Source organism: Phycomyces blakesleeanus (genome assembly GCF_001638985.1).
Source record: "Phycomyces blakesleeanus NRRL 1555(-) unplaced genomic scaffold PHYBLscaffold_19, whole genome shotgun sequence".
Taxonomy (NCBI): domain Eukaryota; kingdom Fungi; phylum Mucoromycota; class Mucoromycetes; order Mucorales; family Phycomycetaceae; genus Phycomyces; species Phycomyces blakesleeanus.
This window is the reverse complement of record NW_017265152.1, coordinates 934,832-958,073: the sequence shown is the minus strand read 5'-3', so window position 1 is coordinate 958,073 and position 23,242 is coordinate 934,832. Positions and strand designations below refer to the sequence as shown.

At 36.0% G+C, this 23,242-nt stretch overlaps 6 protein-coding genes across 6 annotated transcripts; 2 read left to right on the top strand and 4 right to left on the bottom strand.

Annotated features, from left to right (window-relative positions):
• Positions 1-603: 603 nt before the first annotated feature.
• PHYBLDRAFT_87822 (hypothetical protein) lies at positions 604-2,482 on the bottom strand (the record flags this gene model as incomplete). The annotated part of the gene is made up of 8 exons (XM_018443677.1): positions 604-661; positions 755-1,075; positions 1,156-1,336; positions 1,444-1,471; positions 1,562-1,722; positions 1,803-1,893; positions 2,067-2,148; positions 2,415-2,482. Coding segments are annotated over 8 exons (990 nt in total), but the record flags the coding sequence as incomplete, so codon positions are not given.
• Positions 2,483-3,158: 676 nt separating this feature from the next.
• On the top strand, positions 3,159-4,098 carry PHYBLDRAFT_60262 (hypothetical protein; the record flags this gene model as incomplete). The annotated part of the gene is made up of 4 exons (XM_018440616.1): positions 3,159-3,438; positions 3,552-3,591; positions 3,686-3,741; positions 3,839-4,098. The coding sequence occupies 4 exons, from the start codon at positions 3,159-3,161 to the stop codon at positions 4,096-4,098; spliced, it is 636 nt and encodes a 211-aa protein (XP_018288402.1).
• Positions 4,099-4,307: 209 nt separating this feature from the next.
• PHYBLDRAFT_148903 (hypothetical protein) lies at positions 4,308-8,577 on the bottom strand (the record flags this gene model as incomplete). The annotated part of the gene is made up of 9 exons (XM_018432175.1): positions 4,308-5,315; positions 5,453-5,628; positions 5,736-5,784; positions 5,891-5,972; positions 6,087-6,166; positions 6,307-7,384; positions 7,512-7,618; positions 7,958-8,103; positions 8,322-8,577. 9 exons carry the CDS (start codon positions 8,575-8,577, stop codon positions 4,308-4,310), a joined length of 2,982 nt encoding a protein of 993 aa, XP_018288401.1.
• Positions 8,578-11,823: 3,246 nt separating this feature from the next.
• On the bottom strand, positions 11,824-13,991 carry PHYBLDRAFT_126671 (hypothetical protein). Its single transcript, XM_018429117.1, has 4 exons — positions 13,867-13,991; positions 13,722-13,770; positions 13,157-13,307; positions 11,824-12,905 (listed from the first exon to the last, which is right to left on the bottom strand). The coding sequence occupies exons 1-4, from the start codon at positions 13,934-13,936 to the stop codon at positions 12,096-12,098; spliced, it is 1,080 nt and encodes a 359-aa protein (XP_018288400.1). The 5' UTR covers positions 13,937-13,991; the 3' UTR covers positions 11,824-12,095.
• Positions 13,992-15,496: 1,505 nt separating this feature from the next.
• Positions 15,497-16,351, bottom strand: PHYBLDRAFT_115749 (hypothetical protein; the record flags this gene model as incomplete). Its single annotated transcript, XM_018428478.1, has 4 exons — positions 15,497-15,585; positions 15,760-15,907; positions 16,009-16,141; positions 16,299-16,351. Coding segments are annotated over 4 exons (423 nt in total), but the record flags the coding sequence as incomplete, so codon positions are not given.
• A 3,491-nt stretch (positions 16,352-19,842) lies between these two features.
• On the top strand, positions 19,843-23,050 carry PHYBLDRAFT_115437 (hypothetical protein; the record flags this gene model as incomplete). The annotated part of the gene is made up of 8 exons (XM_018428463.1): positions 19,843-20,010; positions 20,084-20,302; positions 20,412-20,684; positions 20,780-20,895; positions 20,981-21,194; positions 21,310-21,931; positions 21,977-22,671; positions 22,808-23,050. The coding sequence occupies 8 exons, from the start codon at positions 19,843-19,845 to the stop codon at positions 23,048-23,050; spliced, it is 2,550 nt and encodes an 849-aa protein (XP_018288398.1).
• Positions 23,051-23,242: the final 192 nt, after the last annotated feature.

The following is a 23,242-nucleotide window of genomic DNA, read 5'->3' as shown; positions in this document are numbered from 1 at the left end:
TTTGCACAGACAATATGATATTCTTTCATTGAATATCTTACTGCTTGATACTAATAATTATTTTATTGACTAAAAGCAAAGTCTCTGTAAATATATATATACTTGATATTATTGTTATTATTAATAAGATTTTGTTGGTCAAAAATAATAAGTCTTCATTAAATGTGTGGTTGTATTACTTTTTTTTCTCTTTTGGTAATGAGGAGTTTTGTTTCTGTTGAAATTCCACCAAGATGTGTACGAGTAATAATTAAAATATAGGTGTATAGCTTTAGCTTTGTGAATAAAAGTAAAAAAGAAAAAGAAAACACTTGTTTTTATACTACATTTGTCCCTTTGGTTGGTGAGTAACCAATAAAAAGAAGAAGAAGAAAAAGACAATTATAAGACTTTGTCGTCTTGGAGAATCTGAACGACATGTACATTAAAACTCTAAGTTGTATATATATATTTAAAAAAAATCGTTCATTTCCTCTCTCTTGGATGATGTGATTGATATGAGTTGCTGTGCCTTGATGTGTGGCGCTGTTGATAATGAGAACTATGCTGCGAAGAGCGATGCTGATGCTGAGCTTGCTGTTGAAGCTGTTGCTGGGCTTGTTGTTTTTCTTGCTTTATTTTGCGTCGATCGAATTCGTGTGATGCTTCATATTTTGGCAAACTACAACAGCAACAATAAAATTATATATTAAATATTTAGAGAGAGAAAAAGAGAGAACAGCAAAACATCTTTTTTAAAGAAAAAGAAACTTACAGAGCCGGGTCTGCTGGCAATGGTTCACTGTAGAAATAATCATGGTTTAATGCTTCCAAGGCAGTGAGACGTTTTGCTGGATCCAGAATAAGAAGCTTATCGATCAGATCGGCTGCTAGTGGATCAGGACGCGAAAACTCTTCGACGACACGCCTTTTTGTGACATCAAATCGCACTTTCCCAGCGTCAGGAAGTTTATTCCACCCTGGCATGGTTTCCTGTGTTGGCGATCCACATAGGTGAAAAATGCGCTTTAACTGCTCCATGTCATCTTGACCTTGTAAGATTGGCCGTAATTTTATAAGTTCTCCAAACACGCACCTTATTTGAGGATATATATAAAACCGTAATTAATCACCAGAAAGATGAATACTATTTGCTTTTCTTTTGTTTTTATTTACCCTACACCCCACATATCGATTGCACTCGTGTATCTTCGTTCGCCTAACAGAAGCTCTGGAGGACGATACCATCGAGTGACAACACATTGTGTATATTCACGGCCATCGTCTTCAACCCCGCGTGCTAGACCAAAATCTGCAATTTGTAGAATTCCATCGTTATTGATGAGAAGATTTGCGGCTATAATACATGTATGTATATACACACACAAAGATAAAGATAAGATGGTTAAATGCATGTTTTGTTGCTGGTTTGGATTTGGACTTGAATTTTAATTTGACACTTACCTTTCATATCACGATGAAGGACCTTATTCTAAAAGTGATGAAGCAAGTATTGTTTGATTTTTTGGTTTGTTTGAACTTGAGTATGCACATCTTATACTCATGTTTCTTGAATACATACAAAGTGAAGGTAGGCAGTGCCTTCCAGCAATTGCTTCATGTATGTTTTTATCTGAGGACGGCTGAGTCGTACGGAAGGATTATCGAGTAGACCAGCAAGATCGTGATCCATGTACGGGAATACCATATAGATACTACCCTGCTCTTTCCTTGCAGAGTCACCTAAACACACATATATATATACAGCAGAAAAGGTCAATTATTCTTAATTGATCTATATACTGTATAGTGTATATTCATACCAGTCTCAACAGCAATATCAGATAATGGAACAATATTCTTGTGTCGTAATTGCTTCAAAATCTTGATCTCTCTCATGGCTGTAATAGGAACCTGGATAGAAGAATTTGAAAAGGGATCAATTAAAAGAATATATATATATATGTATATATATATATGCATGTATGTATGTATGTATGTGCATATGTATGTATGTATTTATATAAATGTCATCGAATCAAATACCACTCTTATAAAAAATAAAATAAAATAAAAAGACAACTTACACCGTCTTTTTCATTGTGCATCAGAATTCTCTTGAGAGCAACAAGTTGACCTGTAACTTTATATCTCGCTTTGTGAACCTCACTGAAATACGAATTAGGGATCCAGAAAGAAGGAGGAGAAGGAGAACGAATAACGAAGAACGAAGTAGGAATCAGCATCGCAAACTCAAATAAATAACAAAGCACACACACGCACACACACACAGAGAGAGAGATAGAGATAGAGAGGTGTATATACATATATATACGAACACATGTATGCACATCCACACACATTCACACATTCACAGGAAAATAGATTCTAAAGGGGACTTTTTCTTCTTCTTCTTTTCTTTTCTTTCTCTTTACCCAAAAGTTCCTTCGCCGAGCTTTCCTTTCAAATCATAATCAGTAATTGGCGAACAGCCAGAAAACTTGTGTGTATGCTGAGAGACAGGTCTATGCGCTGGTGAAGACGAAATCGTAGACCATGCTGGAGAGGTTCCATTGCTGGGAGGTTCTACCGACTTTTCAATCCCTCTCCCTGTCTTTCTAAAGCGTTCGTCTGGCGCTTCGTCAGAAAGAGCTCTCTTCATGTGCAAAGTAGGATCGGTCAAGAAAAAAAAAAGGAAAGAGACAAGTCAAAATTGCCTTGATTACCAGAAAAGCAACGTCACTCACTAATGCGCTTTTCAAAATAAAATGACGCTGAATTAAAATAGTTTTTTTTTCTTCCTTTTCTTTTTTGCCTGTAGAATTTTATATTTTACATTGGTTTCTAAAGAAAACAAAAAAAACTGTCCGTAGCAAATACATAGTACATTCTTAATGTGATATATGTATATGTATATGTATATTTAAATGTATAGTTTGTTGAAAGGATGGTGTGTTTAGCTTCACACCAACAACAATAATAATAATAATAATTGTTTTCATTTCATTTCGACGGTTTTAATGAGGGTTTAAACACCAAGAATCTAGCTGTCACAATAACGCTGCAAATTTCATCAGTCAATTCAAGTGACACCAAAATATTGTCTTTTAATTTTATTTTTCCCTCTTTATTTTTTGGGGGAGGCCTTTATCCTCCGATCAAAAGTTGACATAAAATTAATGCCTACCAACAATACAACTCAAGACACCCAAAAGAGTGGTTGGGAAGAGTCGTGCTTGAAATTGTGCAAGCAAACAAAAGAGGACAGTGACCATGGTCAAGCTCCGGATTGTGTAATGATATGCCTGAGAAAAAAGGGTGTTGAAGAAACAAAAAATGAATCGAACGAGCCTATTGACGAGAATGTATATGCCGTCAACTTGTCTCGTTTCACTAATATGCTCAAAGGCTATTCTGTAAGAGTGGCCCGTGGAAGAGAAGAGTGTACTGAGACAAAAGGTAGGATTTTTTTAAAAAGAAAAAGAAGAAGAATATAATTGAAAATTAATCTAACATCTCATGTCATTGCATCTCATGTATGTATGTATGTATGTATGTATGCGTTTGGACAGAGCAAACTAGTTCACACACCAGCAAATCGAATAAGCGAGGGTATTGAAAAATAAAGCAAAAAATAACCTGCAATAGTAATACTGATGTTAATTTAAATAATAAATTTAATAATTATATCAATTGGTTTCTACAGATCAACTATTTATGAATTGGACCTTGACGAGAAATTATCAACAGCAAGTAAAACAGGTAAGATCCATGATAGTATTCAATATTATTATTGATAATAATAACAATAATTCTTTTTCTCTTCTTACACTTGTATTTTGCTTTGAATTTTTTTTAGCTGAACGACTTGTAAAAGAAACCGTGGATCCTGCTTACAAAATGTCAGTTGAGACGTTACAGGCATTAAAAGACAATGGTCCTCCAGCTGTTGCGACAATTTCAGCACAAATCCTAGAATCATTAAAGGACGGTTCGCCATCCTCTCTGTTGGAAAAACTTCCCAAAAATTTTGATGACATTGGAAAGTCCATTAAGGATCAATTTGGATTTCCATTCGATACAAATAATGACAAGGACAATGATAAAAAGTCAAAATAAATTAAATAATAATTTGTATATATAATATTGTCGTTGGTTTGCTAATCTTTAAAAATTTCTTATCAATTGTAATGTGTGTATATATATATGTACATATAGAAATGTATCTACGTATATATAAAGAGGCGAAGGATATAAAAGAAAATGATGTTTTTATATGTTATTTTTTATATATATATATATAATTACTCTTTCATGTACAATGTTCTCTAGACTACTTTTCCTTCAGGGTCTTCAACACGTATACTAGGCAGTGAAGCAGCTCTACTGGATGTTCGGGGTGGAACACTTGTTTTCTTAATTGCTGACTGCCGCATACAATCCTGCTTAACCATCTGGAATGCATTCAGATAAGTTACTACCATGTGATCTTCCAAACATGTCTTGGAAATCAAAACTTCTTCAGATATGAGAGGAGAGCTCTGGTGGAGAGTAAATGTGACGTCTCCATAGAGCGATGAGCTGGGAGGGTGTATGAGTGCTGGTTCAGAGTGACTGATGGGAATCTGGTGGGGTCCCTTGGCGTTAGTGTCGTTGACGGAAGATGACGCTCGGGGGCGAGACATAGGGGTAGCGACAGGTTTTACTTTTGGGAGGGGTTTGTTGGGTGTACGGCGGAATTGGAAGACACGACCAGGGACATACAGGAGTGGATAACGAGGCTCATTTGCGCGGTAGATTTCTTCGCGCCGGGTGTGGATGATATCAAAACAGGCCTTCTTAATTTCGGGATCAGAGTTAACCTTTGATGTTCCTCCCAAGCCATCAACTGCGGTCAATGCATCCATAATAAGCTCTTTGGCACATGTGGCCGTTCCGTACGACAGACGTGCGACCAGATCGTCATGGCACACAAAACTGTCGATGTATTCCTTGTATTTCTCTGAGATGTCAAGAGATACACTTGCTACGGGCGCATAGCTGTAGCAATGAACGTTGAATTCTGGATTTTGGGAAAGCTCTCGAAGCTCTTCGATGTGATCAGCTACCATCATGGTGAGAAGGGCAGCTGTGCCTGCACCAAGAGAGTGGCCAGTAATAATGAATGAAGAAACCGGGCGGGTCTCAGACATTGATTGGGTTGCTACATAATGAAATATGCTAGGAATAATGCAGGTAAAAAACCATTGGGCAGAAGCCAGCATGCCCGAATGGACTAGACCGCCCTTCCATGGTCGATATTCGCACACAAGGTCAGTAATGCAATCGTAAATACTCTGCAATGTATTTGAATATACGTGTATGTACATAACAATAAAGTAAAGGCTGTAATTAGATTTACTGCGTGTGTGCGTACATGTGTGTATATGTATGTGAATCACAAGCTTAAAAATATATAGATCCTCAAACATACCCAGGTACCACGAATGCCCAACACAATTGCCTCTCGTCCTCGATCAATAGAAACAAAGTAACTTGGTTGGAATACGGCACCTTTCCTGAGACCGTATTGGTAACCCAAAAGATCTTCAGAAGGAATCTTCAAGAATCTAACAATAGCTTCTTTGTTGGATTTCGTCTTCATTACATCTACAATAATTGGTTATTATTAGTATCGTCTTTTAAGCTTTCTTTTGGGTTTGTATTATATTAGATCCGGTTGATGACCACAGCTACTATTACTACTTTTTACTAACCTTTTAGGTATTTTGCATAGTCTCCCAAATAAGATATTCCTCGCCACCCCTATTAATAAAGCAGCCGGTTAATCACAACGGACAAACAAACAAACAAACAAATATTATACATATATACCAAGAGATAGCCAACACACTTCTAATCATAAACTCACATAGGCAATAATTGCATGTCCAAGATAATACGATGCATCGTCTAAGAATCGTAAATCCGTCACCTTTTCTGCTGGAGGAGGTCTATTTCGACTAGTATCAGTACCCTATCTCTTCTTCTTTTTTTGTCTGTTTGTTTATTGACTGCCGCGCACATACACATGCAAGTAATATAAGTATACATCATACTCTTCCTACCTGGCTATTTCTGAATAAAAGTTTTGCAGTAAAGACAATGAGCTCAAGAGTTGCAACCCAGTAATTTTGAATCCTTGACCCTAATTAACGCACATTAGACAATAAAAAGCATGAGTATTAGTATTAGTATCAGTATCAGTATAACAAGTAATAATAAATTAAGAAATTAAATGATTATCTACTTTGTTAAAAAAAAACTGGTTTTTTTTATTGCACTCACAAAAGCATTGCACATCTTGACAACAGCACGTAAAAGGGTTCTTGTCTGGGGACTTACAACCAAACCAATCATACGATCTAGACTTGGGTGGGATAAGGCAACTTCTTCAAATGTCTCGTTCATCCAGCTGATAGCAAAATTCTTGTCGCCGAACTTATAGCTCTTCACACTCGCCGAGTCCATCGAGACGCCGTCCTTTTCTTTCAGACCGGTATTTGAGTTGTCAACGTCGCACTGCGAGAATCCAAACGTATTCTTTTCAGACTTTTCTTGATGTTGGGGTATAAAAGGTAAGCCTCTAGACAGTTCTCCCTCCAAGCGCTTTTCAAATTCGATATTGATTGTAGACTCGCTTCTAACAGGACCACTGGGCGATCTTGATAGTACTCCGGTTAATGCAGCCGTTGGTTTTTCTAGGGTGACTCTGGCATCATTTACAAACACCAGGTTTGGTTCGATGGCGTCTCGGAAATCTTCTTGGCTACTGTTGTTGCTATGGCTATTATTGTTACTATGGTGATTGACGTTTGAAAGAGAGCTAAATGGATCGGTAGAATAGAGTGTGGAGCTGGATATGCTGCTGCTGCTATTGCTTGCTTGGCTTCTAGTGGAGGTGATTGTGCTTCGGTCAATGTGGCTGCTTGCAAAGCTCAGGGTGTCAAAGTCTCGGGATGGGTTATAGGAGAGATAGACGGGCGTCAGTTCGTCTGAGTGCAGGTCGGGAGGGTTCTGGAAAGCATAGCGAATGCGGATCTGAATTGACCCTATATAAGGTGTCATGGAGTGTCTACTGTGGCTAGGGTGCTGTCTAATTTCAAATGGCGGGAATTCATCTATGTTTTCTTCAGCGAACTCTTCGGTATCCTGGCTCTCCTGCGCCTCCTGTCCGTGCTCATGTTGACTTTGTTGCTGTGCTTGTGCTTGTGCTTGTGGTTGTGGCTGCGATTGTTGTGGGCGGGGAAGGTTGAACTTTGGCATATTTGGAAGAGTGGGCATGTGTGATTTGAGAAAGTTGTGGGGCAGCTGAATGTGGGCAGGGAGATAACGGCGTATATTGTATTCATACATCGGAAGAAAACTATAATCACATTTCCTTGCTTTAGCCCAAAGCCAGTGTATTCCAAGAAAAATACACATAAATACAAATGTGCTTCTATATCTACCTCTCTACCTCTCTCTCTCTCTTTCTGTGCGTGTGTACTTACGTGAGAAACACGTCTTCATGTCCTTTTATCTTTCCAAGTTTTAATTTAGCCTTTCCAATGTGCTTGGTTTTTGCTCTCCATCCTTTTCGCTTATCATACAAATCCAACTAGATATACAATAAAGAAAACAAAGCAGTAGTCGGCGTAGACTTTATCTTGTTACTATATATTTATAAACATACGCACAAAATACACACATATTGGGGTCTCCCTAACTATTATAGGTATCTCTTTCTACCCCTCTATATATCTATCTCTCTATACTTATCCCCTTCTTTATTTATCTCTTGATCTTACTTTTATTCTATCTATATATTTGCTTTGACTGTCCTCTTCTTTAATTGATCTCTTTCCGTAATCTCTCCTTCTCATCATCCCTCCGCCCAGCCCTCACTTCAACCCCCACTTCAACCCCTGTTTTCTTTTTCTTTTTTCTTTTTTAGTACCTCAATTGTATCAAATAGTTGATTGTGATACGAGACTGTGAAAATAAAGCCTTCGTTCCAATTCCCATTCTCATCCTTTGAGCGTGATGAGAAGTAGTGCTGAGAGCCCATACGCAGTCGCATTAATGGGCGTCTTACTTTTACATCTGAGCGAACATTGAGCAAATCAATCTATTTGAAACCTATACGAGATTAATAACTTGCTTTACACATGCATATTTGTATGTATGTATATATATATATATAACTATACAAGATTTATTTACATTCTATTGCATTATATTTTATTGTATTGTATTATACAAATATCACTAACAGTAACATCAAAAACAAGAACATCAAAAAAAGGGGGAGCAAAGGAAACTTGCCTGGAGTTTTCCTGGTGGAAGAGTATTGACTTGAAGAGCTTCTCTACGGGACCATTCTTCTTTGAGTTTGTGTAGATCTGGTACAGACAATCGTCTTGCTGGTAATGTCTTATTGGTGGGAGATTGCGGTACGGTTGGTTCGGGGAGGTTGAATTGGGCTGCAGATGGAGTAGATGGCAGCCGCGATTGTGATGGAGGTAGTTGACTTGACAACTCTTGTTGAGCTGTTATGATAGGCGCTGGATTTCCCATTCTTTATATATATATATATGTGTGTGTGTGTGTGTTTCTGTGTATGTATATATATATATATTAATATATCAATATATATTGATATATTGATATTTTTATATCTTGGTATATATATGTGTAGGCGTGAGCGTGTATATATATATATATTGTCGCTGTTGGGTCTATGCGTGTGTGTGTTGCCTGTATGGTGCCTATTGTTTTGAAGAAGAAGAAGTATATCTTTCTCTCTGTTGGCCTGCCTGTTGGACTATATCTTGTCTACTTGTTTGTATTGATATTTTTATTAGTATTATTTTGACAGAGTATAAAGTATAATAGTAATAAAGAATAAGAAGAAGAAGAAGAAGAAGAAAAGGGATAAAGCCTTGGCTTTGGGGCTGACGGCTGGGTATGCTATAAATCCCAATTGATCTCTACCTTTTTAGAATTAGTTGTCGTTGCCCTCTTGCCCTATAAAGATTTCTCACGTGTGGCGCTTGCTAAAAAAAAATGAATATCACCTTTTGGCTATGAATTTATTTTTATTTTTATTTTTTAAACTTTGTAATCTGCCTGTTTCCGGGGTGATCTGCGGCCCCAAATGTCTGGTGTACTTCTTTGTATTGCTGTGTATATTCCGTAGGCTTGTTAGAGAGATGTAAAGATGTACAAAGAAAAGAAAATACACAAGAATCCAGCAGCTATCAGATATTCATATATCACAATCCATAGATCGGATAGCAAAAAGAAATAGAAATCCAAGCCATTTCTATAAACGAATAAAAAAAAATAAGAAGTATAATACAAGGATCGGATATGTATTGCTTTACTCCAAATATAGATATAGATCTATGAGTATAAGATCATATAGAAGAAATTCAGTTTATGTATTTAGGACAAATATACATTTTTTGTGTTTGTTAAGCCTTGTTTTTATTTCTTTTTAGTACAATCATTCGGACACTACTTTTTTTTATATCAAGTACCAGACTCTTGAAAACTGACTCGGGGTCTAGTATCTAGCAATTATATCTGGTCCCTAACCACACACAGGATGCGTCTACAGGTGTATGTGAGTCTAATAGAAGATAGCTATTTTAACTTATATCCCAAAGAATTTTTATTCCCTGTAGTAGCAAAATAACTATAATATGAAGAAGGACTATACCTCTAGACACTACCAATATCTGTTCTGACTAACACGAATAATGAAATGTAGGTATCAGCCTATCCACTACATAATACTTAAAGCTAGTCAATTCTAACCTATGGCTGATAGGGAAAGAAACTTTGAGAATGAGTACACTGTATCACACAAAATACCTATTTATTTATTTATTTATTTATCGATAGAGTATGTACTCAAGTGTAGCAATAAGCCTCGCAAGAATGGTTTTGGTACATATGTTGTTTTAGGAAAGAAGTCTTTTCTTAGTCTTAAAGAATAGTTAAAGAGAGTGAGCAGCTTTTCTTTTCATAGGCAAAATCGATACTCGTCTTTTCAGAGACAGTCGATATATTCTTCTAAGCCATGCAATGTTGTACCGTAACCAAGCTGCTCTTGGTGTGGAAACTTCCGCACTTTCTTCTTTTTCTTTTTATCTAAAGAGCCAAGCACCCTTCCCGTACAATGTTTTGGTGGTTACTATACCCCATAGAAAGTTAAGCCAACACGGCAAGATTGAGTATGATTTGTCGTTGAACCATCAATATTTTTCTTTTTTTTTCAGCTAGTTCATTAGCCATGGGAATATTTTTGTTTATTTATTTTTACTTTTCAAAACAAAATGTTCCAAAACTCTCAAGATATATATATATAACTGTCACAAGACAAGTATGTTTAAGGGAGGATCTTTCAAAGAATATTCAATAAAAATCAGAGTATACCAATTACGCTGTAATACACGATAGAATAGACATTCATATATCCAAACTTACACCAACAGAATGAGTGTCTTGATCATAATTGCTCAGAAGAAGTATTTCGGAGCCCAGCAGAGAAAAATTGGGCGGTACTGGAGGAGGAAGGGTACAGGCCGGGTGGTTAGGCAGAATGTATCCAACATACCCCGTTGAGGCAATGAAAGGTACTCACCTTGTTCAATTATCTGTATCAGGCGAATTCTTATTTATTCATTCATATAGTATAAAGTATTTCCCAAAAGCAGCTGTCAAGCCCATCCTACTGCCCATCGGCATTTATTACTTGAAAAAAAAAGTACTTGAGAGGTTCAGCAATGACAAAAATTTCGCAACTTACTTGTATATTGGCACATAGTGTTTCACAGTTAGGTAACAAAAAAAAACAAAGACTTGTCTAGTGTAAGTCGCGGTAAGTATTAATCTTATTTCTAGAAATCCTTTCAATATTCAAAATCGACAAAGTGGTAAAAAGCAATATATCTTTTGGTAATTCACCAGCTTTCTCCGGGTATAAGTCAACATTGTTTCTGGATGATCTCAAAGTGTAGGCAGGCTCTTTTATTGGCCAAGTGCTTGGCGGTTTCATAGTACCTTTCAATCGAGCTACACGAAAAAAAAATTAGAGCTCTGGTACATATCCTCAAAAATGAGCTCCGTGACATTTAAGAGTAGAAAGTCTTGTTGTTGACGGGCTGGGAACTCTTTCTCATGGTATTTTCAAGTTGACTGATAATTGTATTAATGGTGGTAAGCAGACACCGATTTATCAAGGTATTGGAGCGAGCAATATTTCTTATATATCAAATATGTAAGCAGGCGAAAACTGGATTATCTATCAAAAATAATGGCAAGCTTATTTTTTATGTAGCCCATAAGATGGATTACAGAGAAAGCTGGTTTTGTCCGTTAGTCGTACTAGACAATGTAAGATCTTGGTGAACAGGACTATTATTGACAATACATTTGAAACAAACATACATATAAATGAAACCTGATTATCATTATCATTATCATTATCGTTATCGTTATTTAATTCTTTTTGATACTTACTATTTTACTTCCAACTCAACACTCATGCAATCTTTATTCTCCTAGGGACAGGCATGGGCCAAATTGAGGATTAATATATTGATTGACTTGATGAATACGTTTCACCTATAATCTATAGACAATGTTTACAGTAGCAATAAATGATCGTGACCATGACAACTGAATTGAATTGAATTGAATTTCCCAACAAGACTCTCTTTCATTTCATGTATCTACTATATTTATATTCATGAGTTTTGTTGAGAGATTTTTTGTACTTGAAATTCTCCCTGCTAATAACAAAATGAACAGAATCTTGACCAAAGGTTACCATACATATTATATTGTATTTTTTGTGTGTCTTGATATCAACCAACTCAATTGACTGTAATCTAAACTAACTAGTTGTAGCTAATGGGTTGACATTTGAATTTCTTATATTGAGAGAACATACAAATATATATATATATATTTTTGTATTATATATATATATATATATATTATTTACAGTACCAAAAAAAATAAAGAAAAAAAATTATAGAGTACTAATTTATATTTATATTTATGCTATATATTATAAAAAATATTTACAAAACGTTGACGTTTCCGAGATCCTGGCAAGCCTCCTCGACGCGCTGTTTCATGGTGAGTTCAGCGGAACGGATGAAGACACGGGGATCGTAGTACTTCTTGTTGGGCTTACCCTCGCCCTCGGGGTTACCGACCTGGGTCTGGAGGTAGTCCTGGTTCTTCTTGTAGAAGTCACGGAGACCGGTCCAGTAGGCCCACTGGGTGTCGGTATCGACGTTCATCTTGACAGCACCACCGGCATTGACGGCAGTGTTAATCTCATCCTTGGAGGAACCAGATCCACCGTGGAAGACAAAGAAGACGGGCTTGGGGTTTGATGAGCCGATCTGCTCGGCAACAAAGGCCTGGTGCTTGGCCAACAACTCGGGGTGGAGCTTGACGTTACCGGGAGCATAGACACCGTGGACGTTTCCGAAAGCAGCAGCGATAGAGAAGTTCTCGGTGATCTCGGAGAACTTGGAGTAGATCTCGTAGATATCCTCGGGCTGGGTGTAGAGGGAGGCGTTGTCGACATCCTCGTTGTTCACACCATCTTCCTCACCACCGGTAATACCGATCTCCATCTCCAACCAGCAGTTGATCTTGGCCATGCGCTCAAGGTACTTGAGGCAGACCTCGATGTTCTCCTCCTTGGACTCCTCAGAGAGATCCAACATGTGAGAAGAGAAGAGGGGCTCACCGTGGGCCTTGAAGTACTCCTCATCGGCAGCGAGCATACCATCGAACCAAGGCAAGAGCTTCTTGGCGCAGTGGTCAGAGTGGATGACAACGGGGATACCGTATGCGGTGGCGACTGTACGGACGTACTACAATAGATTTTAATAGAATAGTTGAGAAAAGAGATTGTTCGTGATTAAACCCAAATAGAGTAATAATAAAAAAATTTAAAAAAAAAAAATAATTTTAAAATTTCCCAACAATTCCCAACAATCACAGATTGTATATAATAAATGTATGTACACCCTCACTCAAACCCAAAACCATCGTTACCCTCGTCAATACCCATGCTGTAACCAGATACAGACTATATGTACTATGTTTTATATAATATTCTTACCTGTGCACCAGCAACGGCACCAATGATAGCGGCTTCCTGGTTCTTGTTGGAAAGACCCTTACCGGCAACGTAGGCAGCACCACCGTTGGAGAACTGGATGATGATGGGAGACTTGATGTCGCGAGCAGCTTCAAGAGCAGCATTGACAGTGCTATATAATAATAGTTATAATGTTAATATTTAATACTAACACATATATCTTGGGAATATGGTTTGGTATTGAAATAATAATACATTGTGCATTGTACATTGAACACACAGGCACTTTCGTTTGTCTATGCCGTCATGTTCATAATGAACAAAATACCATCCCCAACCCCCAAATATCTCTTCCTTTTTGACGGAGATTAGATGGATTGGCAGGACATTTTTTTTTTAAAAAAAAAGAAAAAAATTCTTTCATAATTCTCCCGCATAATTCCATAATCACCCATAATTATAACTACATATGCAAAACGCGTTGTCTTGTTCTGTGCGTATGTGCATGGTTGCATGCATGTACAATGCACAATGCACAATGCACAATGTACAATGTATAGCTTATATTAAAAGGGCTTTGATTTACCTGGTAGATGTACAGTTGATAGCAGGGATGGCAAACTTGTGCTCACGAGCTATACATTAAATATGATAATAAAGGTTTGAATTAATTATCGATATGAATATATATATATATAATATAGACATTTATATTGCTACGGGTACTTTACCATAGTCGAACAACTTGTAAAGGTTCTTGCCAGTGACAACACCAGCGGGGACAATATCGAGGACACCCATTATGATTGTTAATAAAGAAAAATTAATGTAATGGAAAGAAGTAAGAAAAGAGTTGAAGAAAGGAGATGTGAATCTTTGGGAAAATACAAGCTTTATTTATGCTAATTTTTTTTATATTAGATCTATTGTAGTTATAGAAAAGGATATTAAAATTCACATTGCATCATCATCAACTGATAAGAAACTTTTTTATATTTTGAATGAATGAATGAATGAATTATACTACACTACGCGCAGACACACACACAAAGAGAAAATAATATATTTAAATAACAGTAATGATCGTTACTGCAATTTACACATATTATATATATATATATATTTATATAATATATATAAAATTATAATAAGAAAAAAAAAATACTAGTCTAATATCAAATAGACTACTGGGAAAATAAATAAATATATATAAAATTTAATTTCTATGCAAGTTTTATATACGCTTGAACTTAGACTTTACACTATAAACAATATACCCTTTTTTTTTTATACATAATTATTATAGTGTAACTTACGTATCTACACATAGATTTCGTCACTAATTGAAACAAAGGTTGTTCTCCGAAATAAAAATATGTGTGTGCACCCTTTCTTTTCTCTCCTCTCTTGCAATTTACTCGGGCACCTTTCTGGAACCATATAATACAAAATATACACATTTGTGCCAAATTACTGCACGGATAATTAATAATTATTAATTTTGAACAATGTAGTTTTTAGCTTGGCACAAAATATGTATTCCTACTTCTTTCTGTATATATATATATATAATATAGATAATTCAACCAAAGAAATAAGTGTATATACTCGATTGCTTATCAATAAATAGAATTAAATCAAAATATTACTTGAACTTTCATTTGCTTTGTTCAGAAGACAGGTGATAATATTATATACTTATCTTTGGTGAGATCTAGTGCAACAAAGCGCGCAATTCAAACCAAAAAGAAAAACGACCACTTTCTTTGGTTTTTATTAATATTAAATTGAATTTATTACATATATTTGTTTATTCTTGTTCTTGTTCTTGGATTTTATTTTTATTTATTTTTATTTTATTTTTTCAAGGCATTTATGATACACATGCGATTTTGGAAATGAAGGGAATGCGCAAGTAAAACAATAATAATAGTAGTAATAGTAATAATATAAAAATAATATAAAAATAAAATAAAATTAATTCTATTACGGCAAACGAGAAACAAAAGAGGTTCGAAATCAAATAACAGCAAAAGGGGGAGAAGGATAAGAGTAGAGTTGAGTAAAAGTTGAATGATTGAATTGAATTGAATTGAATTGAGTTGAATTGAATTGAGTTGAAGGATAATGAAAAGAAAGGAGGGGGATATGGAGTAAAAATAAAATAAAGAATAAAGAAGAAGAATAAGAAAATACTTATGATACTTGGAACTGGGGGGATTCAATTGCTGTTCTTCTTTCTTTATCTTTTTAACAAGCATAGCTATTACATATGCAAAATATTATATTGAGTTATGTTATGCCATATTAGCAAAGGGTTTATATATTTTAAATTGATTTATATATTCAAAAAAAAATTGCCTACCGTTTTGTCCATTCTCGTGCCACTCGATCATGTTCTTCACGGTCAGTCAAGTATTCCTGTGCAATACTTCCTACCAAAGGATCATCTAATTGCACATTCAGAGACAAATACATAAAAATTGAAAACAAAAATAAATAAATGTCAGTCACTGTAAATTCAATTCTATCTTTGTCAATTATTTTTGTTTTTTTTTGAGGTAATAATAATAGTAATAGTAGTAATTGCGGTAATCCGTTGTCAAGGTGATTGATTCACTTACGAGGATTAGGGTCAGTCAAGAGAGAGCAAATGGATAGCAGGACTTTAGAAATTGTCAATGCTGGCGACCAATTATCCTTAAGGATATCTAGGCAAATAGCTCCTTGGCTATTGATGTTACAATGATAGATACGGGTTCTGAATACAACCTAATCATTATCAATATTAAGATATTCATATTCAATTGATTAGAATCAATCTTTTGGTTTATCAAAGTATATACTTATTCTTAGTCTTATTTGATTATTACCTTTGGTGGCTTAAAGGGATACTCTTGAGGAAAGTTCACATCCAAAAAGAAGATTCCGGATGCATAAGGTGATCCAGCAGGTCCAGCAATTGTGGAGACCCAATCATAAAGATTGTCACCCTTGGGTCCAGCGCTATAATAGAAGTTCCTTGTATTACCAAAATCTGTCCCTCCATACCACACCAACATCAACACCCCTTGCACCTTGCACTCTTTCTTCTTCTTCTGTATCATCACCATCAATCGTATTCGCTCATTCATTTTATTATTATTATTATTATTTTGCTTACCTGCAGTTTGAAGGAGGGTCAAGAGAAATCTCGGCAAGTTCCTTTGAAATTCTGTATCATATATAAATATAGTTTTAAAGCAATTTATTAGTATATATTTACATATATATTGAAGCAAACATACTACAAAAATTCATACTCATGAAATAAACATCCCCTCCTATCTATATTTCTATCCACCTCTCTATCCATACGTTCATCTATTGATCTATCTGTCCAGCTATTTTTTTATATAAATCAAAACTAACCTTTTGGCACTGCTGCTGAGAGATCTACCGGCGTCTTTCTTCTTTGATTGCGTTTTAGGTGTAGGAGACGAGACAGCAGCAGAAGGCAAGGGACGATTCACAGGTGTGGATACCTGATTAGAAGATTCTTCGCTGGCAATTGGGGATTCAGCTGCGGGCGCGTTGGAGGAAGATTGACTTTTGCGAGTTGCACGTGTGGAGCTCATTGATGTAGATGACTTGCAGGAACAAAAGATAATCCAAATAGAAATAGATAGAAAATGGGAGGATCGTGTTGGTACCCAAGTAAAGATAGTAAATTCACAAACGATCTATACCTTTTTATTTACTATTTGTTGTTGAATTTATGGAACAAGAAGAAAGAAAGCAAAAAAAAAAAAATCAAAAAAAAATGTGTCGACAGCCAGAGTTAGAGTCAAAAACTTCCTTCACCACAATTTGAACGTCCGATCGAAATAGCTAAATACACCATTTTTTAACAGTGACGCAGCTCTTTTTGTTTTTGTTTGTTTGTTTAAATGTCCGATAAAATACAGAAAATCAAGTTCAATTGAATAGACCATACTCTTGTATATGTAGCCACTGTGTATGAGTTATATATACATCTATACATATAAATTTCAATCAACATAACTGAAAAATATATAATTTAGCTTTACATCTATAGTCTATGGAATAATCTCAAGCTATGTATAGAGAGGGGTGGTCAGTAACGATCTTTTCTTTATTTTTATTTATTACAGCTTTGACAGGTATACAAGGTTAAAAATAATAATTAAAATCAACTATATAAAAATTGTAGTCCAAGCCTATTGGACAATGTTAAAATAAAGAACTTGAACTCAGCCATTTCCTTTTTTTTTTGTTAAAAAAAAGAAAGGTGCACAGACAGTAGTGATTGAATATGGTTTTTCAATTGAAAGAATGTATATATATGCTCTTATACGCTTATACTAAAAAGAATCAATAAGCATTGAAATATATTTAAATTTGTGCTCTATTAAATACTAAAAAGGTTAATTTACTCGTAAAATCCAAGTCTAATTCTATATACAATCTTTAAGAATCCAGGTACAGGAATTATGCTTGTTCATATTAGAGTCATATAAGCACACAAACTCAAAGATAAGCACGTACATACCTAGGCACACACACATATTCAAGTATCACAAATAGCTCTTAAAATTTTATTATCAAATATGTATAACTAATCATAGGCTATTGTTAATTATCCTATATTTATTCATGATAAACTCTTTAAATACTTGTAATTAAAAATCCAATCCAATTCGATTCAATTCAATTCAATAATTTAATTTAATTTAATTTAATTTACATATAGCATTGACTCTTTCCAAATGACAATATCAATGCATTTCATATAACCAAATACTTTTCTTAATAAAACAGGCTTCCATAATTTATTAAGAAACTCTGGGCCAAATACAAACGTATGCACACATTTTTATGTATAGTTCTTATATCAGTACACTTATTAAGTCCAAGAGTTCTTACTGATATATTGAAAGCTTGCCATGTATAATGTTTTATTTTTGGATACTGAAGACTAGCTCTAGATCAAGTTAACTCTTTTGATGAAATCAAGACATATTATTTCCTTCCGAGGCCCAATTGGAATTTGAATAAATCAACCTCATATTAAATATTATTTCCTGATAAATCGTATTGCAGACAAACACGTCAAAACATACACACATACATTGATATATATATATCAAGATATATTTGAAAATGAAATAAGAGAACAGGCAACCAACCTCAACTATACTTTTCGCATAAGAAAACCAAAGAATTGACCACAAGGTGACATCATAAATGGTTGTGTGTGACGGGTTTCTTTGGCGCGCCGCAAAAAAAATCGAGGTTCTTTGTTGGAAGTTGAACACAGCGGCTTGCTTTTTGGATTACGCGAGAACCTCACCTCTTCATAACTCAATCGCTCTTACTTTATTCTTCTTATTTTTCTTTTTTTTTTTTCTAAAAGAAAAGAAAGAAAGAGATTAATTCTCTATTGTAATGCAAAGAGACGCATACAAGAAAGGGTTCACATTATAAGTATACTTTCCAAACTTCATTAACCAACCACAAAGTCCTTAGCTCATTAGTTAATCCTTTCATTCATTTATCTATTCATTCTCTCATTCCATAATTGGCTGACGATTATTATTTCACTTATTATAATTATTTATTTATCTATTTCTTTTTTTTTTTGGTCACCTTACGAGTCATGAACGCTTTGTGCTGGAAGTTGATCCAAGCCGTCGCATCCTCCATGTAAGCGAAGCTTATAATAACAGTAGCTTGTACATCAATCACTGTATTTCATCCCCTCCTTCCTCTCCTTTTTCTTTCTTGTTCTTGTTCTTCTTTTTACTTAAATAAAGTATTGTTCATGTATGTTCTAGGGCTCAGCTGAGCTTACCATTCAACCACTGCACAGCAAACTAAACAGCATCCGAATCAATAGCCGGCATTGTCGTATGTAGAACGAACGAACGAAAAAAAAAACAAGCAACCAAACGATATATATATATATATACTTGCAGATTAGCGCTCACAAATACTGGATAAAAAGAAAAGAAGAAAAACCTTCTTTGAAAGCTTTACTAACTTTATTAATTTCTTTATAATGTACAGAAATCTTGAAAACATTTGTGAATAATGTTTCGGTGGATTTTACTCATTCAGACGCTGTTTCAGAATTGACATTGGGACCAAACACAACAGTTGCTCATCACCAAGTTTACAAAAGTCGATACTTAAATGCATTGAGAGAAGCAGATGAGGGGGAGTTGTTGATCAAAATACCAGAAGACAGCATTAAACAGGTAACGATTTATGCGTGTGTGTATGTGTTTATGTTTGTTTGTCTGTTTGCTTGTTTATGTGCTGATAAAATAATGAATACACATTCATATGCATATACATATATCTATATATCTATATTGTTTTGTTTTGTTGAGTGTAGATGACAGAATCAGAAGCACAAATGATTAGCAACGATATTTTTCTACACAGTCATGCAGGTTGGTTGGTTAATTAGTTGGCCAGCTGGCCGGTTGGCCGGTTGGTTGGTTGGTTGGTTGTTTGCTTATTTTTAGAGTGGAAGGAGAGAAATAGAAATAGAGAAAAATAGGATGTGAGATAAACAGATAAAGAGAGTGAGAGAGAGGATTTATTTATTTTTTCATCTAAAAAAAAACTGTAAATAAAATCAAATAAAAAATCAAAGTAAAGCAAAGCAAGAACAAAAGAGAGTACATATCTAAACTCAAATGTGCGTGTGTCATCTAGAGTTACAAGACGACGTTACTATTGCTGAAAAAGCACCCACTGCTCCTACGGCTGTACCAGCACCATCATTTGCACCCCTTGTAATTCGGGTCGATTATATACTTGATCACCCCAAGGCTGGTGTTGTGTTTGTTGAACCAGACGATGAAGTAGCACCTTATGTAAGTCCACATATACATTTATATATACATACACATGACTTATTTGTAATGGTTTATAAAGCGCCACAGCCATATATATACCGTAAATCAACCACTTCCTGGAGCAACCCGCGCATGGTTACCATGTATCGACAAAATTTCAGAAAGATGTACTTGGGAAATGGAATTTGTAGTGCCACGTCGAATGAGCGGTGTTACGGGTGAATACGATACAGAGGGAGTATTTGAAGAAGAAGAGGACGCAACTGTGGTAGTTTGCAGTGGCGATGTTGTAGAGCAGGTAATAAGAAATAAGGATTGCGTACAAATGTTAAAAAAAAGGGGGGAAATGGAAGAAAAAAAAACTGAGAAGAAGATTTGTGTATGTGTGTGTGTGTACGAATTTTTAGGTTGTCCATCCTCTAGATCCTTCAAAGAAAATTGTGCACTACAGTTTGTCTGTACCTACCGCAGCACCTTTTATTGGATTCGCTATTGGCCCTTTTGAAATGATAAAACTGTCGCCATCACAACTCCAGGAAGAAGTGTTAAATGCAGCCGATTTGGATGAAAATCAACAACAGAGTCTGATGGCTGAAATTAACATGATGTCTAACATCTATGCATTTGCGTTGCCGGGGAAGGAGGAAGAACTGAGCGTCAGCTGTAGTTTTCTTATGCATGTAGGGGTTTTACTATTATTGTTATTATTATTATTCTGTATCTATTTATTTTGTGGCGGATTGAATATGAACTTTTTGTGTGTCTGTAAATTTAGGCTATGCATTTCTACGCACAAGAATATGGATCCTACCCATTCTCTGATTTTAAAATGGTTTTTGTCGAAGATGCTTGGAATGAGACGGCTTCTTGTGCTTCATTAGCAATTTGCAGGTACGAAATAGTCAGGGTTATTGTTACTGCTTTGTTGTGTGCGACTCTTGCATTTATGATTTGTTATATATATATATTTATCTAGTTCACATCTCCTTCATCCCGCAGATATCATTGACCAGACATACCACACCAGGCAGGCACTGAGTTTGGCACTTGCAAGGCAGTGGTTTGGTATTCACATTACCCAAAAGTCTTGGCCTGATACTTGGTTGGTTTGTGGTTTGGCAAACCTAATATCTTCATTATTTATCAAACGTCATCTGGGTAATAATGAATATCGACTAAGACTGAAGCGAGTAAGTGCTTACAGAGGAAATTACACTTAGAGACAAAGGAACAAATAGAAAGATAAATAGTGTGTGTGTGTGGGATCGAAAAGAAACTGATGTTGTCTTTTGGTTGTGGTGATAGGATATGGAATTATGTTGTGCACTTGATGTGAACCGCCCACCTTTGTATAATCCTGCATTACCTTCTCCATTGGATCCAGAGGATCTTGACTTTTTGGAACTAAAGGCACCCCTGGTTTTGTACATGCTGGACAAGAGGATGTGTAAGGGTGGTGGCACTCTGGGTCTTTCGCGTGTTCTACCAAAGATTCTTGTGTCAGCCATGAGTGGAGAACTTGTTCAGAACGCCATCAGCACTCATTACTTTATGAAACTGTGCCGAAAAGTCAGTGGATTTGATACAAAGACCTTTGCAGATCAGTGGGTCTATAAGAGTGGCTGCCCAAAGTTTGGATTCAATTTCCACTTTAATCGTAAGAAGATGGTGGTTGAGATTTTTATGCGTCAAGAAAACACAAATACGGTAATCGGTACCGGCGAAAATTCGACAAGTCTGACAGCAGACGGAGGAGCAATCAATTTCCAAGAGCTTGTCACACCTCTGTTTACTGGAAATTTAACAGTGCGTATTCACGAAGCAGACGGAACACCTTACGAGCACATCTTGGATATCCAATCCAGCAAACACAAATTTGAAGTCCAATTCAACACTAAATACAAGCGTATTAGAAGAAACACAAAACGTTTCTTGGCTAAGCAGGCCGCTGCAGCTGCAGCCGTAGCAGAAGAGGAGAATGAAAATGAAGATGGCGATGGCACAACAAATGTGTTGGGAATTATACCTAGTTTAGGATTGGGTATGCCTATATTCGAGGATCCTCAGCAGCGACAGGACTGGAAGATTATTGAGTGGGGACAGGACGAAGAAGACACAAGTGGAGCAGCAAGTGCGATGTTCGATTGGATCCGTCTGGACGCAGAGTTTGAATGGCTGAGTGTGTTCGAATTCCAGCAGCCGGATTATATGTGGGCAGCGCAATTGACAAAGGACAGAGACGTTGTTGCCCAACACGATGCAATCGGAGCTCTTAGGCACATGCCATCATTACCTACATCCACTAGTCTTTTGAGAGCACTGTTGGATCCGAAATGTTTTTACAAGATCCGCATGGAGGCAGCCTACGCCCTCGCTACTTGTGCCATCCCTAGCCTCGACTACACTGGACTTCATCAGTTAAACAAAATGTTCCAGAAGCGCTATTGTTTCCCAACCGGAAATTCACTCATGGAAATCGACGACGAAATTCCTCTTAGCCTCGCAATTCCAAAGCCAAACAACTTTTCAACCTTACCGGACTACTTTATCCAAAAAGCAGTTGTAATCGCGTTCTCTCAAGTACGCGACCAACATGGTTTGGCCCCTATCAAAATCCGTCAATTCTTGCTTGATCTCCTAAAGTACAATGACAATATCAGCAACGAGGTAAATAATTTACAGTAACGATTTCTTTTTTTAAAAAAAAACATTATCATTATCATTATTTATTTCTTCACAATGTATATATATCAAACAAAAAAGCTAGTATGAGGTTTTAACCTTTAAACGGAACCATCTGTAGTTTTCAGACTGCTACTATGTAGCCACACTTATCTCTGCTGTTGGAGATTCGGTAATACCGTCGCCAGATGTTCCAGATGCCCTTCAATTTGATGATATTGAGGGCGAACAATTATTGACTGCAGTCAAGGCAGAAATTGAACGTTTCCGTACATTAGATTATGTGATCCCTACATATCACAACGTTGTTACCGTAGCTTGTATCAAGGTAAGTTTCATCTCCTTTTTTGTGGAACACAAGTAAGACATACTCACTTCTTCTTCCCTAGACGATGACAAAACTGGCACTAAATAACCTAATGGATATTAATATCGGTATTCTTTTACATTACACAAGGTAAAAAGAAAAAGAAAGAAAGAAAGAAAGAAAGGCAGCTTCTCCAAAAATGAACATTTTCACATGCTGTGCACACACATCATTCATTTACACACGTCT

What these genes read in the sequence shown, in the direction of transcription:
- PHYBLDRAFT_126671 (XM_018429117.1), bottom strand. Translation starts at nt 13,936, where the DNA reads ATGGGTGTCCTCGATATTGTCCCCGCTGGTGTTGTCACTGGCAAGAAC. An exon ending in TTACAAGTTGTTCGACTATG is followed by an intron (nt 13,771 to 13,866) that starts GTAAAGTACCCG and finishes TTTAATGTATAG; the next exon opens with CTCGTGAGCACAAGTTTGCC. An exon ending in ATCAACTGTACATCTACCAG is followed by an intron (nt 13,308 to 13,721) that starts GTAAATCAAAGC and finishes ATTATTATATAG; the next exon opens with CACTGTCAATGCTGCTCTTG.